Below are 13,920 nucleotides of genomic sequence, written 5' to 3'. Positions count from 1 at the left end.
CATTTAGATTGCAAGACCACAGACAAGATTCCTAGAACCCAAAGGAACAATGGGCTAAGTGTCTGGCTCTCACTAGCAGTTTATCAACTTCAGGGCATCTAGGTCCTAAGTCAGAAAGGCAGAAACACAAATCCAAATAACAACTACACAAATTTCAAGATTAAGTGCACAGTGTTTTATACGGCCTTCTATCTGTAGATATAATTACTGTACGTGATTATAAAGCATACACTAGGAAGCAAAACAAATCACTTTATTGTGTCTTTAATTGTGCAGAGAAGGGTATGCAGGAGTCTGACTGAAAACAAAGCCACCAAATATGCAGGGCAGCCGAACCCAGCAGGGCTGGGCATAGGGAGAGTAAGGAGCAGAAGTCTAGCCCTCGCTGAGATGCTAAGAGAGTGGCTGGTGGGCGGCGTGGCCCAGCAGGCAAGCCTCGAGCTCGGGCGGCCTTCCAGGCAGCTCCATTTCTACTATTACTACATTGGTCTGTCACCCACAACCAAGAGCTCCTGACAGCGTGGTTAGTGCACGAGGCAGGGCCTCTCTGGGTTGCTTCTGGTGGACTCTTTATGTAGCTCGGGTTCTAACTGTCGCCATGCTGCTGCTTCTTGGAAACCTGTAGAGGCCCAGCAGCAGGTAAGGAGGGGAAACTGCCCATCTAAGTGCATGAGGACTGTGGTGATGATTTTAGCTCATTCCCCACCCCCAACCTGGATCTCCTTTCTTGTGGTGAAGCAGCTGTCCCCCTCTCAGCACTAAGGATGCCTGAGTCCCAAACCCACAGCCCACGTGACTTGAATGCAGCTAGCCCTGTTTAAAGCAAACTAGAAATTTACTGTTTCACTTACCACAAAAGTCTTTCCAATGCCTAAGACCACATGTCCTTGAGCAGAATCGTTGAGTGGGCTAAGATTAAACACAAACCCACTGCTGGGGTCCCTTATTGAGCAAGCCTATCAGGAACAAGAAAGGAAATCCATTCAAACCAGTTCTACAAGAGCAAAACAGACATGAAGGCCCTGCAGAAACCCACTGCTGCTCCTTTTAAATCTCTATGGGCACACCAGTGTGCTCACACAGTCCCTTGCCTGCATCAGTGTGGGATGTATGTACAGAGGGACCAGTTCTACAAGAGCAAAACAGACATGAAGGCCCTGCAGAATCCCACTGCCGCTCCTTTTAAATCTCTATGGGCACAGCAGTGTGCTCACACAGTCCCTTGCCTGCATCGATGTGGGATGTATGTGCAGAGGAATGGAACACACCCCATGGGTGCTGAGCTACTACAAAGCAGAGTAAGGCTACCACTAATTCCTAAGGGGGAAGGGGAGGGGAGGTGGAGCTAGAGTGGTCCAGCAATGATTTTTACATTAAAAAAAAAAAACAAAAACCTGAAGAATTACCTCTCATTGCTGAGTGCACCTATGGGAGTATAACCAGGTTTAACTCACAGACAGCCCCTCCTTCCTCTAAGTATGCCATCAGCCTCCAATGCCCACCAAGGTCAGGGGAGCAGTCATGGCCCTGACCAAGGACAGGGTGCCTAAGATACTACTGGCCCAGAGTCGAGGTCATCATCATGTATATCAGGCCAGGTTTCTATTCCAGACTCTGTAGTCTAGTAAGAAATTGGAAGGATGGGGAGGGAAATGTGTTCCACCATAAAGAAGGGCACACACAGTACCATAAAACAACTTCCTGGCCCAGGAGGGTAGCAAAGAGCCCAGAGAGCAGGGTGCTGTGTGTTGCTACGCTGCAGAGAATGCAGCCAGGAGAAGCCACCCAGACAAGAGCAGCCAGCAGTGGGGAGACGCTAGGAACAAAGTGCATGGCCTTCAGCAGAGGACAAGGAGTCTACCATCCAGACCTCATCAGCATGAGGCACCTGGCTACACAGTGGAGCTAAGGAAGGGCAGAGCAGACACATGAGCTTTATTCCAGGGGTCAGGTCCCATGAATCACTGAGCCCTACCCTGGGTGCTAACTGTGACATCCCATTAGGCACTAGGTTCCACCCAGGAGGGTGGTCACAGCAGACACATGGCTTTACTCTGTCAGTGACATCACATGAAATACTGGGCTCCATCTTGTGGATAAGGTCATAGACTTCAGGAATATCACTGTATCAGATACTGGAATGTTCTGGAATGGAGCAATGTGAATCCATCAGACCCTGGAAGTTATGGAGCGCTCACTAGGATGCATGGGCATTGGAAAGGGACAGTTGAAGAGGGCTGTGGTAAGCAAGGAGTGAAATGGGCAGTCCTGAAGACCCATGGTAGGGAGGAGGCAGAGCATGGTGACACGTGTGTCAGAAAGGAGGCTAGGAAGCAACTCAAAACCGGCGTGCACATGGGCAATGTGACAACACACATACCTGGTCTGTTTCTGTGATCGTCTGGATAGGGCAGGCAGCCTCTGTGTTCCACAAGAAACTGACCACACATTCCCAGTTGAAAGTGAATATGGGATGGGAGTTCTGAAAGGTCACAGGGCATAGAGAAATCAGCAGAACGTCAGCATAGCAGTTGAGCATCAGTGCGTCAGGCAGGCTAGAATCCACTGGCAGTCTGCAATGGGTCAGTACCTGATGTGCACCTCCTTCCTATACCACACTGTTCTCATAATCCCTACAGGGCATCATATGCACGGGCATTAGTTAGCACATCTGGGCTCAAGCCAGCAGTACACGGAAAAGCTCAGCTTGAATCCAAGCCTGTACACCCAGAGTCTGACAAAAGCAACCAGAAAGTTACTATACATAGTTGTAGACAGAAGCTGGGATAAGGCAAAACCGACTTGTGTGGGACTGGGGAGCTGGCTCAGCGGCTAAGACCACTGGACTTCCAGAAGCCCTGAGCTCAATCCCCAGCGCCCACATGGCGCTGACAACTGTCTGTAGCTAGAGTCTGAACCTTGCACAGACATGCAGGCAGAGCACCAGTGCACGTAAAAATGAATACATCTTCTAAAAAATGGCTTGCATGTCAGGGAAAGGGCTGAGGCAACAGGAAGGAGCACAAGGAGAGCTTCTATGTGGGGCAAATATCTTGTTTTGTGACTCAGGTTCTGGTTACACAGATGTGCTAATTTGTGAATATGGCTGTCTTATAATACATGGGGGTTCAACAAAATGTCTCCCCACAAAAGCCTCATTCCATTCCACAAGTGCTGTCTCCATCATAGACAGCAGTGGCTCACAGTTAGCTAACTAGACAGCACACCAAGACTTTACTGGCAGTATTCAACCGGTCTCAGCCCACAGCCCAGAGTTTCTACCTGTATGTCCCACCCACTCTGCTCATCAAGCCAAGGGCCCTGGCTCCCCAAGGATAAGAAAGACCCAGGCTCTAGCCTGCAGTACACTCTGTGAACCTGACCTCCTCTCCTCTCCACCAAGAGTCACACCAGGACCCACACTGTACACCAAGTCCATAGGCAAAAGCAGCTCAGTCACGGTGGGAAAATACTTAGAAAACTAAGAAGTGTCTGAAAGAATTTTCTGGAACTAAACGCATTTCCTAAATGACAGCAAAAAAGGGAAAGCAAAGAATGGTCTATGACAGGGCTCCCCAAACCTAGGACACAGCTGCCAGGCTATGAAATGAGGGGGCAGCACTCTTTCCCGAAGCAGGAAAAGACAAAACAAAATGAACTAATAAACAAATACCCAGCAGCCCAGGATCGTGTAGGTAAGGGAGCATATCTGCCACCCATGGATAGACACTGTCCTCAGTCATTTCATAACCTCAGAGAACTGAGCAAAGGACAAAACGAATTTCATGTCTGCAGGGTGTCTGGACACCAGGCCTCATGTCCACTGGGCTGGGCTCAGGAGAATCCAGGAGCCTACAAAGAACGGTGGCACAAACGTTTAATCCCTGCTCTGAGTCTGAGGTTTACATAGTGAGTTTCAGACTAGCCTGAAATCTTGTCCCCCAAAACACACACACACACACACACACACACACACACACACACACACGAGGAAGAGGAAAAAGGTGGTAGCAGGAACTAGGTTGGGGAAATAACTCTAGATATGAGGGAGTTGCCGTAGCACTCAAGAGGCAGAGCCACACAAGTTCAAGGTCAGTCTGGTCTACATAGTAAGTTCCAGGCTAGACAGGGCCACACAGTGAGACTCAAATCTCAAACAAAAAATGAACCCCCCCAAAAGTTCTCAACATGGATTTTGGAGACACGTGCACAACACTCATGATAAAGGCAATGTTCTTGGTAACTCGGTAATGCCCGGGCCCTGGGGACTTTGCTGCAACTTAAAACCAAGTATAGACTCGTATGCACTGGCCCTGGTACTTTTCCGCAGTCCTTGCCACTCTCCTGTGCAGCACTTACCATAAATCCTCGACCACAGACAAGATGGATCCTGGTGCTGTAGGTGGTGAGCTGGCCATCACTGGTGGTGCAAGCAGAGCCGTTCACATACTCTAGGAGGAGGCTGCCACTCTCCTCCACCACAGGGCCTATCTTTGCAACTCCCAAGTTACTGATGGCTACAGTCTCTGCCAAGGAGCCCTGCAACAGAGTGTGGATTTGGCTTCCTTCCTCAGGAAGTCAACTTGCTACTCACAGTAGTTATTGCCGATGATGCCACAGCTAAGAACTGTGTAAGCAGACAAACAAAATGCAGAAGCCTTGAGTGGGGGTAAGCCCTGAGTGGGGGATGGCTGTAACCTGAAGCTGCTGTTGTGAGAACACACACTCATACACATACAGCCACAAATGCCTCTGAGGCACCAGAGCACACCACTAGCATGTACAACAAAAGCAACTGCTCACGTTGTTTTTGCAGAAGTCTACTTCTGGGGTCTGTGTGCAACTTCCAAAGCCCAGCACATATAAGGACCACACAGGAAAGGTGCGAACGTTATGCCAGTAGGTGATAAAGCACTCAGCGCCCAGAGTGGCATTTCCTCATGCATCTGGGTCACTTGGAGCAACACTCTCACGTGTGACTGACTCCGGGGCACAGGAGGCTCTGAGCTACAGATATCTACAGAATCCCACAGGCACCTGAATTCAGGCCAGCATAACCACTAAGAGCTTTCTCTGCAAAGTACTGGATCGACCATGGCCAGTGCCCGTTTTAAGTCTGAACAGATTCGATGCGATGTTTCTGTGAGGGAGGCACATCCTCAGAGGCTGCACCTGGGCAGGCAGCAGGACTGTTCTGATCAAGAATTCCAGAACAACTACCTTTACACACCAGGTCTGAGTCGAGAGAGAAAACATAAGAAAAATACACATACCTCATGATTTTCATATTTCATCTGGCAAGCAGATGCGTATCGATCGCAGCCTGGCACAGGATTCAGAGGCCGACACACATTGAGGTAGTATTTCCTCCGTGTAACATGTTCCCGGGAGTTTTCCATGGCATACCAGTTTCCTCCAGAGCCACCTTCAGACTTCACTAGACTAGTTTTCACACAAAAGTATGCTTTTACAAAGGAGAACTAGCTAAAGTCAGCAGTTAATGTTTAGTCACTGGAGAAATGAAGACATTATCAATGGATAATGAATCAAACTATATGGTGACTGACTCACAGAACATGTCATAACATTTTGACAGTCTGAAGTTCCACATGCAGAAAGCCCTGCCAACACATTCACCTTACAGCAAGTTATTATTTTAAACAATGAAGTTATGCTGAGTGTTTGTTATGACAAAGATCAATTGATACCACAGATGTGGTGAGATCAGACCACACCCTGCACCCTGGGGCCGCCACAAACCTACTGCCATCAGCTAAGCTAAGTGCTCACCTGGAGAGGTCATACTGTTCCATCATGGAGGGGTCTGTCACCATGCACTCCAGGGGTTCTTCTGGGCAGGCATAACTGGTGTACCAACGGAAGTTGTAGGTAGAGTTATCCTCTTCCTAATCCAAGACAAGAAAGAGACAGGAGAGGCTAGCACAAGGGACTGACATCTGTAACATCCCCCAGAGACCCTCAGTAAAGCCGGTCCTTGGCCTGACATCACAGCTGTGATGAACCTGTCCTTGGGTAAGGGAAATGTCTTCTGCATGTTTTCTAACACAACCAACAGGGCTGTGGACTAGCATTAAGATAAATGGGCCTCTGAATAAGCAACTACCCTGACAACTGCAAAAAGGAATGACTATGTGATGGCTTGGCAAGAAAACCAGACTAATAATAGCTCTGTTCCTACAGAAAGGCTGGGCAACTGGCTCAAGTATGGCCAGGAAATTTCCCAAGATAATTCCCACCTGATATTCTGGGAAGCCCACTCCAGCGTCACGGTCACAGAGGAAGGTAATCAGTGTGGCTCTTGGTGTGTGCTTTTCATTGTTGTAGGGCGTGCCGTTCCTGTAGCTCAGCTGGATCATTCCATCGTAGTAGGTAAGCTTAGTACTACTCAGCCCCAAGTTCCAAGACTTACCACTAAAATGAACACAGAAATGTCACTCTGGAAGTGAGTGGCATGGGGCAGGAGCTCTCTAAGGCTACACAATAGGGGCAAAAGCAAGGCCAGACCAAGACACTGCAGTCCCTGGGAATCTCATATGTGGCTCTTTTGGTTGTAGAAGGAGAAAAGTCTCACACTCTCTCACTCACACACACACACACACACACACACACACACACACACACACCTTTCTCTCAGTACTACTGGCCTGTACTGCAATTCAATTCATTAGAACTAACCCTATACTATACAGTAAGGAGAACTATATACATAAGTATGCAAGAGCTGTAAAGCTCAAGTTCCCAGGTGAGCATCAATAAGCCCAGGCCTCTCTCAGCCTAAGGATAAGGCGTGGCCCCTTCTCTGGGGTCCTGCGATTCTTCTGACCAGGTCTTCTCAGCAGTTAGATGCCTGTCAAACAACGGTGTTCAAGGGAAACCTAACTACCCCTGTACGAAACATTCGCTAGCCCACAATACCAAAGAGCAAATCCAGAATCAGAGGTTACTTGCCTTTTCGCTACCTGGCAGGCCCCCGAGTTTGACTGACAAGGGTCCACGGATACAGGGCCACAAACATTTATGTAGAAGTCATACTTCTCTGTCTCAACTTTATATGCTCCCTTCTTCTTTGTGAGGAGTGACAAATCAAAGGAAAACCCTGAGTAACATAAACACAACACAGGTATGTCAGGCCAGTCATGGCACGGGGGACAGGGGACCATGCAAGCTTCTCAGACAGAAACTACTGCCAGGGCAAAATGGCGAAAGGTCACTTTGCCTTTAAGCTGCCATTCCTGCAGTGACTATCTCCTGCCTGGACACAGGTCCTCACCGTTGCCCTTTTCCACTGTGTGAGCCCTACAACCCTGTTCAAACCTGCAACTCCAGGTCTCACAAATGTGGCATAGCCAAGCAAGATAACCACACTACGATGGCCTTCTTGTAAACTCCACTATCGAGGGGATCTGGCTGAGGCCTCATCTAAAAGTCTTTTGAATGAATGTGTGTGGGAATCCTCCTGTGCTGGAACCAGTAAATCCGCACAGCCACAAACTCAAGATGGGCACTGCCACAGCTCAAGCGCACAGCAAGAAGGCACCTGGGATTCTGTCCAGTGGCATGAACAAAGTTCTACAGCAGGTTACTCCTAACAGCCATGCTAAGTCTAGACAACAGGGGCACTGCTTAGGCACAGACCTGCCTGGGCATCCAGGACTGTGCAGTTCTCTCCTTCTGTCTTCGACAGTACACAGGCAGCAGCCGTGTGCCACTCAAACTCATAGAAGCAGCCATCGGATGCCGCAGCTCTCAGCACTGGAGCGCTTTCTAGATCACCTGTCAATAGGGAAAAAGAAAAACAATCAAACACGTATCTGCTGATTCTAAAAACATTTTCCATGCTAAAAGTCCTAGGAAAGAGGTGGTTAAAAAATGGCTGTACAGAGCTGGGCATGTGGCTCATACAGCAGAGTGCTTGGCTAGCGCAGCCCTGGGCTCCATCCCCAGCCCTGTCTAACACAGACATGCAGTGCCTGCCTATCTATAATGCCAGTGCTTCAAAGGTGGAAATGGGGACACAGAAATTCAAGCCTGTCCAATTGCACAGAAAATTCAAGGCCAGTCTCAGCTATGTGGAATCTTGTCTCAAGAAAGTGGGCTCCAGAGAAAGGAGCCTCCTACAAATACCGTGTGACTTTGTGGATAGGAGTTGCCTAGAATGGGCAAATCCAGACAGGCAAAATAGGTGAGTGTCAGATGCAGGGGACAGAACTCTGGGAGTACTATTATTTCTAAGATGGCAGGTTTAAGTGTGGAGAGATGAGAAAGCTCTCTGGGTGAACAGCAGTAACAGCCACAAATGCCCAACGGCACTCAGCTATCTATCTGAAACCAGTTAAGACAGTAACATCTATAAGTTTTGTGCTATACATAGTCTACCACAATAAAACACGAAACAAAACATTCCTAGCTTGTGTCCTTCTCCCACAGCTGCAAATTTATACAAAGGAAACTCTACGGGGTGGGTGTAGAGAGGGTATGGAGCATCTAAATTCCCAGCAGTAAAATGCTTTAAAAGAGTAAGACTATGCCATGTCAACAAGGAAATCCCTAGAAATCATAAACAGAACTGTGGAGTGTGGAACACAGCATCCTGAGAACACTGAAATACATGCACAAATGCAGAAACTCAAGAGGGGAGGGACAGCCACGGGTGAGATGCTGCAATCAAGAAAATATTTCTAAGCCATTTATGATCCCCCCGTGGAGGAAACTCAGCACTCCACACCCCTCATCTTCTGACAGTCCTTACGAACAGGATGTCATGCAGAGCCTCATGACTTCTTCGGAGTGTGTCAACACAACTCTCTGTGGAGAGCATATGGTTTCTCCATTTCTAGGCTGAAATCCAAACAACTTGATTCCCATCACCAGAGACTAGTACTAGCAGTGCTCAGCACCGCCCTTGCATCCCAGCCCTACTGCAGAAATGATGGAAAATGTGGGTACGCCGCTTCTTCTGTGACATTACCCGGTTTGCACACAAGTGTGATGTTAGTTGATATTTTCTTGTCATTGCCACAGTCATCACCATCAGAGTAAGAGAGCTGTATGTGTCCTTTCTCTTTAGTAGGAGAAGAGACAAATTTTCCAAGGTTTTTACTTCCATTCTTATCTGGGGGGAAAAAGAAGATAGAGTGGAAAATTCTCATCATGTAAACATTTGAAAGTATACCAAGACTCAGTCGAATGCCAGCAGGTCACCAGGACCTTCTTTCAGCCCACCTAACCTAGCTGTGATGGAGACCAGTTTTCTTAAAAGAAGAAATTATCAGTCACATCGAGGCCACCTCCTGCCATAGGAGGGACATGCTGAAAATGATACGTGGGATTCCCCCAAAGGCATCTGAAGGACAGGGTTGTGAGGGCACCATCATTATCTGTAAAAGACACTATTCCACATCTATAGCCAGGGGCAGCTGAGGAGCACAGACCAAGCCACAAGCTTTACTCATGACCAAGCAGGAACTCGAGCCTGTGTGGCTTGCTCTCACCCCCTGTGGCAGCCCACACTGAATCCCTGGCTCAGCTACCTTTGAAGACGCCTATGCCTGAGCCCTCAGTAAGACAGGAACAGGCTTCAGTTACTCTGAGATGCATCTCTAGTTCTGAATGCCAGGGTAATCCCCAAATCCAGCCCAGCCTCACTAATTTCTCATCCATGTTTCTAAAAGGTTCTCCTTACCCCCCTCCTGGCATCACACCACAGAACCTCAGTGTCTCTAAGACAAACACCTCTGTGTGACATACAAGACCAACAGTGACAGCCAGAAGAACACTCAGACATGCTGCTCAGCTGAAGGCGCCAGCAGATATTCTGCTTCCCCTAAGTGTCTGACCAGGGGCTATGGAAAACTCAAAGTTAGTTTTACAAGTACTGACAGTATTATTCTTCAAATGTCTACAAAATGAAGATAGGTCGTGAACATTTTCCAACATGGTTCTTTCTGCCTAGTAACACCTCTGCCAGTCTCAGGACTTCAATGGCTTTGACACTGAAACTTTAAAACGCTTTATCATCCTTAATATTTATGCAAGGCAGGTGGCATAAGCAAGCCACATTTGACGTCTCCCCCAAGGAAGCAGTGGGAATCCACACCCCTCAGAGAGAGGCTCCCTACTGATGTCACTCACCCACAGCGCACACGGCAGCGGCTTCAGGACAGCTCCTGGCCTTCCCCTCCTGCAGCACCCGGTGACAGACGTTGATGAAGAAATACTTTTCTGATTCAGCCTGGTTGCCATCCACTGCTTCCCAATTCTGTTCTGATTCTGCAATTAAACCCAAAGGCCTTTAGCCAAAGGCAGTAACATTTTCTTGTGGTCATATCTTAAAACAGCGACTAAGCCAAGGTCAAACAATCTCTAGTACTCCACACAAAGTCATGGCGTCTCCACTTTCTCACTGAATGTGTCAGGAACAGACCATTCCCTAAAATGTTTTCTGAACTACATGAGAAAGTCAGTTGCTGTCCTGAGTCTAGTGAAGGGGCACGGGTCACATGCTAAGCTTCAAGTCCCACAAGGGCCTGTGCAGCTAAGAGAGAGTCTACCTCTTCTACACAGGTTGACTGGGAGCAGAGTGGAAGATCTGGCTCACAGAAGGTAAGGACGGATCCTGATGGGTAGTGTGCGTGTGTGTGTGTGTGCGCGCGCGCGTGCGTGCGTGCATGTTTGTGGGGCAAGGGAACCACCACTGGGTATTAAGGGTATCAGGCAAAGAAAAGATAGTCATGAGAGTGTGCCTATTACCTCATAAACTGGCCCTGAAGGACACACAAAGACACACATTCTTATCTGAAATGATCCTTTGGGAAGTTGGTAACCAGAAGTAAAATTCCACAGCTTGCCAATAACAACACACAATGTTTTTGGAAAGCTAGGTTCCCAAGTCCACACATAGCCTACAGACACACTGAGAGACAGCATGTATGCCCAAGTTTCCCCCAAAGCACTGGGCATTGGCTGGAGGGGGTGTGGGCTGCAATCTCCAGGGTGGGACTTTCTGAACTCGGAGCTCACAGCATCCTCTGGGCTAACTGGATGCAAATGCTACAGAAACACTCCAGATTCCTCAAAAGCCAGGCTATAGCATAGACTGCTAAGGCCATTAATATACCTCTGTATCATCTCTCAAGATCCCAGTTTGTGTCTTGTAACACACTGACACTTAAAATTTTCTTTTTTAAGTTTTTTTTTTTTTTAAGTGTTTCTCTCTCTGCTTCCTAATGGGAGTTGCAATGTGATCAACTATTCATATTCCTTATTGCCAGGCCTTCCTCACTGTGGTAAGACTGTATCCCTTCTTAAACTGTAAGTAATGCACCCCCTTTTCCTTTAAAAACAAAACACAACAAAATCAAAACCAGAAAATGCTGTGTTGCTGTGTACGATTCAGCCACACACATGAGCTGAAGGGAGCAGTGCTCACTAGAGTCCTCCCACCACGGTCCTGCTCTTTTTAAAATTCAAGGGCCTAGAGAGCTTTCTAAAGCCCACATTGGCTAGAGCTACACACGTCTTGGCAGAGTTCTAGTTCAGAGATTAAAATGTCTTCGACATTGTAGAAACCCAACCTTTCATTAGCACACATACACAGGATTCAGTCCTAGCTTCCTGAAGCTATTTTAACTCCTACAGAAATTTCCTGTGTTTCTACAGCTTCCAGGATGCTTAACTAGTAAACCATGAAGATGACTTACTGCTAAAGTAATTAGCTAACACAAATCGTTTACTGTGGACCCTGATCTTAAACCGGATATACGGAGATATTCCTCCAACAGTACTTTTCAGATAGGCCTCCAAAGACAACAGAATAGACAGTTACAGCTGATACTGACACAAGCCACTCTATCTTAGGTTAGGGGATGCAAGGCTCCTATAAACCTACTCTCATCTACCTCATCGATTTTCGGCAAGATGCAACCCATTTCCGAAGTGTAGCAGGTGGGCTCTCAGTGGTAGTCAGTTACCCAGCACCTTCAACATAACACACGCTCTGCCAGTTTCTGAAATGAACCCCGTCACTGACACACTGATTCACCATGCCATCCATGCTGGACAACACTCTCAGGACTACAGATCGGGGGCATGCTGACCCCCTTTCAGTGGCAGTAAAGAGGCAGCCATGAAAGGACATAACAGAGACCCAGATCCACCAACCTCCTCAGTTACTACCCCAAAAAGTTGCTGGAGAAACTGTCTCTAAGCACAGTGCACACGACCTGTCATAGCAGGTCCTGGAAGTTCTAACTGAGCCAGTAAGGTGAGCCAAGACAACTCAACTAGAAAAAGTGAGGTTCAGACGCAAGTAGTTCACCTCCTAATTTAGTGTTCCTTATATTTTGTACTGTGGCTAGAAGGGAATGGGGGTCATGACTCAGCTGGCAATTAAAAATGTTTCTCCAAACCATCGCAATCATCTCCTGTGAACATGGTGACTGCTGTTCTCAGAAAGGTAAGCAATACCTGAGTGACGAGCCAACACAGACAGGTCATAACGTTTCTTGCCATCAATGGCCCCGCAGAGGAGATCTTCCTTCTCTTTGACACAGGCATATTTAGTGTCCCATGTGAAGAAGTAGGTGCAGTCCACCTCACCTGTGAACACAGGCTCTCCTCTCCCATCTTTACCTACACAGGAAAGCACACAATTTGGTGACATGACCCAAACCCAGGAATCAGCATCAATGTCAGCTAGCTGTCCCAAGACCATCTTAGTGCAGTGGTACTCCATATCTCAGGGAGAAGATGGAAAGAGAATTCATGAGGGCCATGGACCACAATCAATGTTTTGCTGCTCCAGGCTGCAGTCACATGGCAAAGAACTCACCAGGAGTACAAAGAGAAGAGTATAGGCCCCAGAACCCAAGTTCCAAGAGTATAGACTAATGAGTGAGCAAGACCTGAGGTCTCCCCAATACCTATACCAGAAAGGCAAACAGAGGCAAAAACACAGAGCAGTTACTTGTTCAGCTAGAGGAAGGCAGGATCTCACATTCCTCCACAAGGGTAGGGGCGCATTCCTAATGCTGGCTATACCAACACCTTTCAGTATATGTGTGTGTAAGGCCCTACTAGAGTCAACACCACACCCTCCTCCACCCACAGAGGCCCCATGCACTACCCAGAACAGCATGGCGGCTCTGCTCCTTGTAGGCCACTTCTCCCTGGCCTAGGATTGGGCAGAGAACTGACCTCCCTCTGGAAACCCTACCCCTCGGCCTTTCCCAGCAGCGGCCACTGGCACAAAGCTGCCCTTTTTTCCACCGCTGGTGGTTTCATAATCCCAGCCGGCTGCACCTCCCATGTGTCTGCCTGTATCCTTGAGGTGTGTCTGAGCAGTTTCATGTTCTAAGGAAAGGGGAAATTAGGTTTTATGGCCAAAAGCAAATGAGTTCTCAAGTGTAATTTCTATAAAGTCTTAAACTAAATCACTGGGATTGGAAGACCAAAAGCAAAGCCATCCCAAGTGGAATATGAGCCAGACAGTAACACAGTTAAAGCAAAACAAATGTGGAAAACATTAATGATTGTTTCAGAGCCATGGCTCTCAACCTTCCTAATGCTGTAACCCCTTATAGTTCCTCATGTGCCGACCCCAACCATAAAATTACTCCGTTGCTACTTCGTAACTGTAATTTTGCTGCTGTTATGACTGTACTGTAAATATCTGCTATGCAGGGTATTGATGTGTGACCCCTGTGAAAGGGTCATGACACACAGGTTGAGAACTACAGTTATAGAGGCAACTGTATAAAATTTCATTATAATGCTCTTCCTACTTGCATATCTGAAAACTTTTGTAATAAAAGGAAAGATGAAAAACAAAAGGCTTTTGCATTAAATTGGTTTTTCGAGACAGGGTTTCTCTGTGTAGCACTGGCTATCCTGGAACTCACT

The 13,920-nt window shown here is 47.6% G+C and overlaps 1 protein-coding gene across 1 annotated transcript in view; it reads right to left on the bottom strand.

The window, feature by feature from the left end:
- Positions 1 to 13,920, bottom strand: part of Igf2r (insulin like growth factor 2 receptor) — a 90,439-nt gene that overhangs the window by 26,837 nt on the left and 49,682 nt on the right. Inside the window, exons 11-21 of the mRNA XM_021221323.2 lie at positions 12,487 to 12,651; positions 10,153 to 10,290; positions 8,990 to 9,133; positions 7,657 to 7,794; positions 6,970 to 7,117; positions 6,258 to 6,432; positions 5,791 to 5,906; positions 5,274 to 5,442; positions 4,360 to 4,539; positions 2,381 to 2,482; positions 852 to 956 (exon numbers count right to left, since the gene is read on the bottom strand). Of these exons, the coding sequence (XP_021076982.1) occupies positions 852 to 956; positions 2,381 to 2,482; positions 4,360 to 4,539; positions 5,274 to 5,442; positions 5,791 to 5,906; positions 6,258 to 6,432; positions 6,970 to 7,117; positions 7,657 to 7,794; positions 8,990 to 9,133; positions 10,153 to 10,290; positions 12,487 to 12,651 (1,580 nt within the window). The remainder of the gene's footprint in view (positions 1 to 851; positions 957 to 2,380; positions 2,483 to 4,359; positions 4,540 to 5,273; positions 5,443 to 5,790; positions 5,907 to 6,257; positions 6,433 to 6,969; positions 7,118 to 7,656; positions 7,795 to 8,989; positions 9,134 to 10,152; positions 10,291 to 12,486; positions 12,652 to 13,920) is intronic.

The sequence above is a fragment of the Mus pahari genome, chromosome 21 (genome assembly GCF_900095145.1).
Source record: "Mus pahari chromosome 21, PAHARI_EIJ_v1.1, whole genome shotgun sequence".
NCBI lineage: Eukaryota > Metazoa > Chordata > Mammalia > Rodentia > Muridae > Mus > Mus pahari.
Note: the sequence above shows the minus strand (reverse complement) of the source record. Positions and strands in the feature narration are given on the sequence as shown.